Here is a 10,470-nt window from a genome sequence, read left to right as displayed (position 1 = left end):
AAGTCAGGGGGAGGGTTGGGAGGGAATTTTTGCGGTAAAAATAAAAAATTTTAATAATGTTGAAGATTAAGATGTTTAGAAATTAATTTTGTATTTTTTCTGTTAATAAACAAATAAAAAAATAAAAAAAAGGGGAGCCTGTAGGGAAGATAAAGGGAGCCTGTGGGGAAGATCAAAGGGAGCCTGTAGGGAAGATCAAAGGGAGCCTGTAGGGAAGATGAAGGGAGCCTGTAGGGAAGATGAAGGGACCCTTTGGGGAAGATGAAGGGACCCTTTGGGGAAGATGAAGGGAGCCTGTGGGGAAGATGAAGGGAGCCTGTGGGGAAGATGAAGGGAGCCTGTGGGGAAGATGAAGGGACCCTTTGGGGAAGATGAAGGGAGCCTGTGGGAAAGATGAAGGGACCCTTTGGGGAAGATGAAGGGAACCTGTGGGGAAGATGAAGGGACCCTTTGGGGAACATGAAGGGACCCTTTGGGGAAGATGAAGGGAGCCTGTGGGGAAGATGAAGGGAGCCTGTGGGGAAGATGAAGGGATCCTGTGAGGAAGATGAAGGGATCCTGTGGGGAAGATGAAGGGATCCTGTGGGGAAGATGAAGGGATCCTGTGGGGAAGATGAAGGGAGCCTGCTTTACCCGCCCTGTTCTCCTTATGTTTAAGTGAAGGATAAGTTGACAGACAGCTACGCTCCTCCTAACAATTCAGTCACACAGGAGGGACGTCCAACTTGAACTTATTGTAAGGAACAGTGAAACAGAAAACAGAAGGAAAGCAATGCACTGACCGGTAGCACATGGCAATATACGATGACCCATTATAGCACAAGATGAAATACAGGTTACATTAAGTATATCATATCAATGTACATGAATATATATTCTATAAGGCTAAGCTAACACTAGTAAGTCTGGATGAGGAGGATGGCAATGGATGTTTCTTGTCTTTAGTGGTATTGGAAAATAAGATGGCTGTTGTGGGCTGAAATGTGATGTGAATATAGCCTGATAGAACAAATTATTTCACACTAGGCAAACCCACTGGGTTATGAATCAAATGGAGCTCCGTATAGTCTTCTGCTGAATTATTAGAAATTTTCTGGACGATCTGGCATTTCATAATTTCACTGCGGCTCCTTAAGCTAATGGAGAAGTTCCTGTAATGCTTTATATACTGTTGGAACAAAAGTATTCACACCCTCCCACAGAGCAATTGCATAGCAACCATATATGAAATGGCCCAGTGCTCCAACTAGTAGTAATGTCAAATCTTTGCTCCTTTTTCACTGCAGAGACATCATGAGGTTCCTCGGGGGCGGATACATTCTTCTATGTTTGGTGATCGGCATTCAGGTAAGAACTTGCCATGATTCCTAAATTTGTCCTCCGTTTAGTACAAGCAGCAAACTAATAAAGGCTAGCAAAGGTCATTTCTGAAAATATGGTTCAAAATGTATACAAATTGTGTGAATACTTTTTGGGCCCTTGACTTAATGTTCTGCCAAGTCAATAATTTTTTCCCCTTGATTGTGAGAACTTACCAAACAGCTCCCTATATCTGAGCTCCTGGACCCTGTGGAGACATGGGGAGGGTTGGATGTTGGGATTAACTCAAGCTTCACCTTTTAGGTTTATAGCCATAAATCAAAGAAAATATCCAGACTAGAATTCGGGCAGATCTCCCATAATAGCATATTCGGAGGGGTCACCTATAGGATGATAAAAGCAGAAGTCTGTCTGATAGACCCATAGTTGGGACCATCTATTGGGTTGCAGCATTAATAAAGGGCTTTTGGATGTAGCCAACAAGGACGAAATTGTCTAGAGTTTTAGAAGATGCCTTAAGCATCTGAGGAGATCACAGAGAATGAGACTATCACAATGAGGTGCCATATCCGTTGCTGGTGCACAAGCATGGTTAGAATTATCTGAAGCCTATACTTTCTTTGACCACTAGGGATACGATAATTAGCCCTCACACTGTCTTGGACCACCAGGTATACTGATAAATTAATCTATTAACTGCCTAGACCATCAGCGATGTTTACATTAACTCCTACACAGTGCTCAAGACCACCTGAGATTCTTGAATTAACCCTCTGGCTGTTCTAGACCTCCATGTCTAGATATTAACTAAATTGCTGCCATAGACTACCAGGAATATTGATATTAACCCCCTTACGGTTCATGACCACCAGGAATACTGACTGCAGCCTTAGTTCTTGGCCAGCACTGCTGAAGCAATCGCCAGGTAATCAGAAGACCAGAAGAGAGATGCAGGGAACCGCTCATCGGATAGTGTGAATGACGGACCCCGAGGAGCGGTTCCCTGTAGCTTTCTTCACTTCTTCAGTCTTTACTGCCATAGACCACCAGGAATTCAAACATACTGTCCTTAACCACCAGAGGTGCAAACATTAACTCTTCTACTGTCCTTAATCACCGGGAATACAGACCTTGACCCCTTCACTGCTCTAAACCACGAGGGATACAGACCTTACGTTACATTAACCATTTTATTGACAATGACCACCAAGTGTACAGTCTTAGAGGGCACATTGGTTTTGGGGTCCATTATTGTGGCCTACCAGTGTTCTGGAATACTAATCCAATCCCGTCGTCAGCTCGCTTCCCCTCTTCCTTGCTTGGTATCCTTGCAGCATGTCTCGAGAAGGAAATCCCTTCCTAGGTTCACAGACTCCCTCTCCAGTGGCTCCATAATGTCTGCCTCAGAACACTTTCTTATATTTCTATCATTACAGACACAAACTTTTACTTTTAACCTGGATATGTCCATCAATGCCTTCGATGACCAGTATGAAGGATGCACTGATCAAATGGAGGAAGAAGTGATAACCAAACTGCTCAATGAAGAAAAGAAGGATATAGAATTTGGTCGCACTTGGGACATGGCAACAAGCAGATGGCGGACAATGAGACTTAGTGTACCCCAGGGATTCAAAGATGAATACGGCATAGCCATTATGGCCTACACCAACTATGACAGCAAAGTATTTTCCGACTTTAACACGGCAGTGAGAAATTTCAAACCATACACATTCAAATACCATTCTCTGCACTTCTTCCTTACACGAGGCGTGAGGCTCCTGAGGAGCAGCTGCTGGTGGAAGCCATGGGAGGTTTATAGGGGATTGAGTGGGGTGAATTTCTATCCGCCCACCATAGGGGAAAATATTCGATTTGGGCAATTTTCCTCCAGCTCCACCAACAAGACAATTGCAGAAAATTTTGGGAAAGACACATTTTTCACCATCTCCAGCTGCTTTGGGGTTGATGTTAAAAAGTTTTCTTACAAACCAAAACAGGAGGAGATTCTGATACCCGTGGATGAAATTTTGCAAGTGACCAACTATACCAAAGAAGAAAATAACCAAAGATATATTCTTAAGACGACCAAGAAGAGATGTCATTACTACAACTGTGAATACCTACAGAGAGGTGAGAATCACAACTTCATAAAAGCCCAGACACCCTGAACCCCATATACTGCATATATATGTATTATACTCCAGGAGCTGCACTCACTATTCTGCTGGTGCAGTCACTGTGCACATACATTACTTATCCTGTACTGATCCTGAGTTACATAGTGTATTATACTCCAGAGCTGCACTCACTATTCTGCTGGTGCAGTCACTGTGTACATACATTACTTATCCTGTACTGATCCTGAGTTACATCCTGTATTATACTCCAGAGCTGCACTCACTATTCTGCTGGTGCAGTCACTGTGTACATACATTACTTATCCTGTACTGATCCTGAGTTACATCCTGTATTATACTCCAGAGCTGCACTCACTATTCTGCTGGTGCAGTCACTGTGTAAATACATTACTTATCCTGTACTGATCCTGAGTTACATCCTGTATTATACTCCAGAGCTGCACTCACTATTCTGCTGGTACAGTCACTGTGTACATACATTACTTATCCTGTACTGATCCTGAGTTACACCCTGTATTATACTCCAGAGCTGCACTCACTATTCTGCTGGTGCAGTCACTGTGTACATACATTACTTATCCTGTACTGATCCTGAGTTACATCCTGTATTATACTCCAGAGCTGCACTCACTATTCTGCTGGTGCAGTCACTGTGTACATACAGTACTTATCCTGTACTGATCCTGAGTTACATCCTGTATTATACTCCAGAGCTGCACTCACTATTCTGCTGGTGCAGTCACTGTGTACATACATTACTTATCCTGTACTGATCCTGAGTTACATCCTGTATTATACTTCAGAGCTGCACTCACTATTCTGCTGGTGCAGTCACTGTGTACATACAGTACTTATCCTGTACTGATCCTGAGTTACATCCTGTATTATACTCCAGAGCTGCACTCACTATTCTGCTGGTGCAGTCACTGTGTACATACAGTACTTATCCTGTACTGATCCTGAGTTACATTCTGTATTATACTCCAGAGCTGCACTCACTATTCTGCTGGTGCAGTCACTGTGTACATACATTACTTATCCTGTACTGATCCTGAGTTACATCCTGTATTATACTCCAGAGCTGCACTCACTATTCTGCTGGTGCAGTCACTGTGTACATACATTACTTATCCTGTACTGACCCTGAATAACATCCTGTATTATACTCCAGAGCTGCACTCACTATTCTGCTGGTGCAGTCACTGTGTACATACATTACTTATCCTGTACTGATCCTGAGTTACATCCTGCATTATACTCCAGAGCTGTACTCACTATTCTACTGGTGGAGACACTGTGTGCATACATATACAGAAAAACTCTTCGATAAAATGAGCACGGCATTGCCACCATTAATGCAGCCCATAACTGTAGGTGTGAGCACATTATATAGCTCCCCTAGTGGTGGGAATCCTATGGTGCCACTATTTGTGTGTCATCTCTATCGTTGCTGTTGCAGGGGGTCCGTCCAGTTCCTGTGTTGAGAGTGAAGGTGAGTTTGGAACTTTCCATCTTTCACATTATGCATGACTAAAAACTTTAAAAAAATTAAATATAAAAATTAGAATTTCTTTGCATCACTGTAGTCTGACACCCATTATTTTTCCATTGATGGAGTGCTTCCTTTTCACAGGGTGAACTTTATTTTTCATTTGTCCCATTTTTCCCCTTAGATTTTTTTCAATGTTTAACATTTGTTTTTTTATATTCTTAAAAACTTTAACACGTTTTTACTTTTTTTTTCAGTCCCCTTAAGGGACTTGAACCTGTGATCTCTTGTATAATACACTGCAATGCATCTGTTTGCAGTGTATTGTGATTTCACTGCTACTGGTATAATAACACTTCTAAAAGGGCAACCGCTCAAATCCCCGTCATTGAGTTGTGGAGTGATGGACAGGGGGAGGGGACACTCCTCTTTCTAACTGGTCATATGTCAATATCTTTATTGACCATGGCATTTGTGGAGGTACCCCGACCACAGCAGGTGGGTGTTATAAGGCAGCTGGTAGCCACTGTGTGTAGGAGGTTTTTCGGCTCACTCTATACCTTGTGTACTTGTGATGTACGTCAAGGTGGACAAAGGGATTCGGACGATCTCCACTTTTAGTCACATGCTCCATTCCCAGATTCCTTATTGGCATTAGTCAATGTTGTCCAGCTTCTGGTTACTCTGGCCCCATGCATTGTAGTGCATGCGCTTGTAGCCTAGCGCTTGAGGACTCTATAACATTGGTGTAAGTCATCTCAATAACAACTGCCCACCATCTTGTTATGGCGGGCAGTACAGGTCCTTGTCTGCAACCACACCTCAAGATGTAATGTAACTGTCAGAGATACCGGGAGACCCAGATGAGAAGACAGAAGAGGTGCATCAAGTCTTCTGTTTCTAGAAATACATAACAGTCAATGAGCAAAAACGTTAAAATAAAAACTGTCAAACCGTCTCCATGGTTGACCCGTTCACCTGTTATAATAAGTATTAGGTATCCAAAGAACCAAAAGAAATGAAGAAACCTATTTTATATTTCAATGTTTTTCAAATACCAGGAGGGATGAGGGGGGTGATCGAGGGACGATTCAGAATTTAGTAAAAATTTCAGTTGGATCAGAATCAGAATTTTTGGTTATTTAATTTTGGAGAGAGAGAGAGAAATTAATAAAAATAGAAAAACAAGAGGGAAGAAATATGAGTCCTAGGAGACCTCAGAGTGTCTTTTCAGGCCAATTGGAGCACTTTCTATTGGGGTAGAATCGATTCGGACACGAGATGAGTCGGTTGACTGATTCAGCCAAAACAAATGTAAAAATAATTACCCAATCTCTGTCAGGGAACTTATTTTAATCATAAATTTTGTGTCAATTTGCTAATTTGAATAAAGAACTATAATTTGAGCCCTATGTGGTGTTCCAAAAAATGCCACAAAAAATGACTTTCGTAGTCCAACAAATAAAAAGAGTTAAGACCAAGAAACCAACACATGCACAAAATCTCAAAACCTATGAAAACATCTATAAACGAGGGTCCGTGTAACTGTAGATGTGATCTTCCCAGAGCAAACTCACCCTAAGGTGACTGAAGGGAACCATACAATCCAAAACACTAAGGTTGCATTCTAGATTCACACCCATGGAGGCCGGAGTATCAAGTTCATAGATCCATCTCAGCTCCTTTTTCTTTCATAAGCTCCTCAGGGGTGGAGCTTAATTTGTAACTGTATCTTTATTGGCTAATATTGTGCCCCTTCTGTAAAAAAAAAAAAAAATAATTACTACTGGTCCAAATCCTTTGTTGTGTACCTTATGCCAACCAATATGTACTTCACCTGACTGCACGACACGGCATGCGATCAGGTGAAGACTCAGTGGAGAAGGAGGCAGCGGCTGTTGTCACACAGAAGCGGTTCTTTTATTTGGAGGGGGTGGGGAGGACGGCTACTCTTGCACATTTTGTACTAATGTCCTGAATTCTTCACTCTCAGGGATGAGGATCCTGTCATCTCCAGTGGTGATATCACTTGTCCTGTGTATCCTCGCGTCATCTCCATCATAGACGCTCGTCCTACCAGAATCAGCACGAAGAGAAACTCCAGCCCCTGCTCTCCAGTAACATCAAGCCTTACAAATACTGTTTGGCAATTTCAATAAAAAATAAATAAAAAAAATTTAAACTTTCTTTTTGCAAAAATAAATGATGTCAGTTAAACTATGGAAATAATTAATGTCTATGTTTTCTGTTGCTATAATCACTTTTACAAAAAGATTTTTATGCTTTTATTACATTTTTGTATCTCTTTTCTTTCTTTTCTTTATGTCACAATAAAATGACATCTTCCTCGAACATACTGCCGTCTCTTGTCTTCTACACCAGGGTCATCTTAGAGGAGAAGATCCCTTGTAACACTCATCAGACTGGACTCCTGGAAGGATCACAGGGTCTAATACTGGTATATTTATAATCTGGTGGGTTTTGGGGAGGGGACCTCCAGGACCTCACTGCGGATCAATGATTTGTGATCATTCCTTTGCTATGTCTCTTCTGACTGAGGCCTCCTCTCTGTGTTTTACCCGTGGGCTTCCCTTACTTTCTCGATACCTTAGTAAATAAAGTTATCGGGTGTTCAAGGGCATCTGGAAGATCGCTCAAGTCCAGTCTGAACTGGAAACTCCAAATGGAGTTCCAGATCTCTGCGGTGTAGGAAGAGGCTCAGAGGTCATGTGCTGCTTGGGGACACGTCACTGCTGAGGCCAATCAATGGGGACAGCAGCGGGTGTCACCACAGACGGGACATCACACTTCTGGTCTTGTAGCGTCCGGAAGGAGCATGCAAAAGGGAGCCTCATGGGAGACATTGAGCATCTGGCCCAGACCACTATGACGGCAACTTTGGATTTCCCACCCTTTGGATTCTCCGCCCAACATCCCCTCCATCCTTTAACACTGGCATGCTGTTGCTACTACCATTGCTTCAAAATTCTGCCCCCAAAATAATACCAGTGATAGTAATGATATGTCTGCAGCCCCCTCTCACTGGGCTGCGCTCAGCAGACGGTACAGACTGGGGTGGGTTTCTTTTCTATTACTTTGTGTATCCAAAATAAGATGAAACTCCACATAGACATCCTGAGGGCTCATGGGTGGGAGCAGTGATCTCCCAGCGGAGGCACCAAAGGACCCGACGTCCCGCCAGCTGCTCAGCATTGTACATATTGGGGGCAACAGGTCAAACATTTCCTGACCGTCACATTGTATGATTGCTGCATTATGGAACGTGACATGGCTGACCGTGTAGAGCTCACGTGTCCTCGACGTGTGATGGCGGTATTCATTTTCCTGTGATCTTACTTGCTGCAGGTCGTACGTACATCATTTACTGTAGGTTGTGATAGCAGAGAGCGGGATAATGCAAGGCAGAATAGAACACCACGTTCACAGTGAAGACTGACACGTCCACATGCAGTGAAGGAGCGTTGTCACTCCCCATAGCAGTAGGTCATGCAGGACTTGTGGTAAGTCAGGTGACAGATGAACGTGCGACGCGTCGCTTCCAGGTTCTCTTTTCTGTTTGTGGTTTTGTAACTTTGTATTTTTCATTTTACACAAGAAACCAGAAACCTGAACGGCTGCATCCGAACCGCTGCGTACCCGGGAACGACATGTCATTTATATCATCTATATTGTCATGGTATGGCAGTATATTGTTACCCTGTATATGGGCACACTACGGCATTATATTGTTACCATATATATGGTCATGGTATGGCAGTATATTGTTACCCTGTATATGGGCACACTACGGCATTATATTGTTACCATCCATATGGTCATGGTATGGCAGTATATTGTTACCCTGTATATGGGCACACTACGGCATTATATTGTTACCATCCATATGGTCATGGTATGGCAGTATATAGTTACCCTGTATATGGGCACACTATGGCAGTATATAGTTACTATCTATATGGTCATGGTATGGCAGTATATAGTTACCCTGTATATGGGCACACTATGGCAGTATATAGTTACTATCTATATGGTCATGGTATGGCAGTATATAGTTACCCTGTATATGGGCACACTATGGCAGTATATAGTTACTATCTATATGGTCATGGTATGTCAGTATATAGTTACCCTGTATATGGGCACACTACGGCATTATATTGTTACCATCCATATGGTCATGGTATGGCAGTATATAGTTACCCTGTATATGGGCACATTATGGCATTATATTGTTACCATCCATATGGTCATGGTATGGCAGTATATAGTTACCCTGTATATGGGCACACTATGGCAGTATATAGTTACTATCTATATGGTCATGGTATGTCAGTATATAGTTACCCTGTATATGGGCACACTACGGCATTATATTGTTACCATCCATATGGTCATGGTATGGCAGTATATAGTTACCCTGTATATGGGCACATTATGGCATTATATTGTTACCATCCATATGGTCATGGTATGGCAGTATATAGTTACCCTGTATATGGGCACACTATGGCATTATATTGTTACCATCCATATGGTCATGGTATGGCAGTATATTTTTACCCTGTTTATGGGCACACTATGGCATTATATTGTTACTATCCATATGGTCATAGTATGGCAGTATATTGTTACTCCGTATATAGGCACACTATGGCATTATATAGTTACTATCCATATTGTCATAGTATGGCAGTATATTGTTACTCCGTATATGGGCACACTATGGCATTATATAGTTACTATCAATATGGTCATAGTATGGCAGTATATTGTTACCCTGTATATGGGCACACTACGGCATTATATTGTTACTATCCATATGGTCATGGTATGGCAGTATATTGTTACTCCGTATATGGGCACACTATGGCATTATATAGTTACTATCCATATGGTCATGGTATGACAGTATATTGTTACCCTGTATATGGGCACACTATGGCATTATATAGTTACTATCAATATGGTCATGGTATGACAGTATATTGTTACCCTGTATATGGGCACACTATGGCATTATATAGTTACTATCCATATGGTCATGGTATGGCAGTATATTGTTACCCTGTATATGGGCACACTATGGCATTATATAGTTACTATCCATATCTTCATGGTATGGCAGTATATTGTTACCCTGTATATGGGCACACTATGGCATTATATAGTTACTATCCATATGGTCATAGGATGATGCTATATAGGCAGTCTTATATCTTTATATCAGCCCTTTATTGGACTTTTATCTGGATATTATATGGCACTTTTCTTTGTGCACTGGTATCAGTATATAAAAGCTTGCTACATAGCGGTATTTAATTGGACACTATGACAGTACTATATATAGGTCAGAATGGACAGGTTTGGAGATGTTGGTTATGGTTTATTGGATGGGTACTTGGATGCTCAGCTGTCTCCAGTCTGTTCTCCTGCACCTCCTCTTCTTCTGCCCCCTGCTGGACACACAAGTCCTTGCTGTCTCTAGCATCTTAAAGGGCT

General features: G+C 42.1%; 1 protein-coding gene across 1 annotated transcript; it reads left to right on the top strand.

Moving 5' to 3' along the window:
* Positions 1-1,161: 1,161 nt before the first annotated feature.
* On the top strand, positions 1,162-7,294 carry LOC120994225 (ecto-ADP-ribosyltransferase 5-like). Its single transcript, XM_040422672.1, has 4 exons — positions 1,162-1,347; positions 2,757-3,453; positions 4,921-4,953; positions 6,944-7,294. Exons 1-4 carry the CDS (start codon positions 1,225-1,227, stop codon positions 7,012-7,014), a joined length of 924 nt encoding a protein of 307 aa, XP_040278606.1. The 5' UTR covers positions 1,162-1,224; the 3' UTR covers positions 7,015-7,294.
* Positions 7,295-10,470: the final 3,176 nt, after the last annotated feature.

Source organism: Bufo bufo, chromosome 3 (genome assembly GCF_905171765.1).
Source record: "Bufo bufo chromosome 3, aBufBuf1.1, whole genome shotgun sequence".
Taxonomy (NCBI): domain Eukaryota; kingdom Metazoa; phylum Chordata; class Amphibia; order Anura; family Bufonidae; genus Bufo; species Bufo bufo.
The sequence above is the reverse complement of the archived record's forward strand: the minus strand, read 5'-3'. Positions and strand labels throughout refer to the sequence as shown.

Excerpts from the sequence above, each read along its gene's own strand:
- LOC120994225 (XM_040422672.1), top strand. The coding sequence starts at position 1,225 with ATGAAATGGCCCAGTGCTCCAACTAGTAGTAATGTCAAATCTTTGCTC. Across the intron at positions 3,454-4,920 it reads CTGTGAATACCTACAGAGAG|GGGGTCCGTCCAGTTCCTGT; the intron begins GTGAGAATCACA and ends TTGCTGTTGCAG. Across the intron at positions 4,954-6,943 it reads TTCCTGTGTTGAGAGTGAAG|GGATGAGGATCCTGTCATCT; the intron begins GTGAGTTTGGAA and ends CTTCACTCTCAG.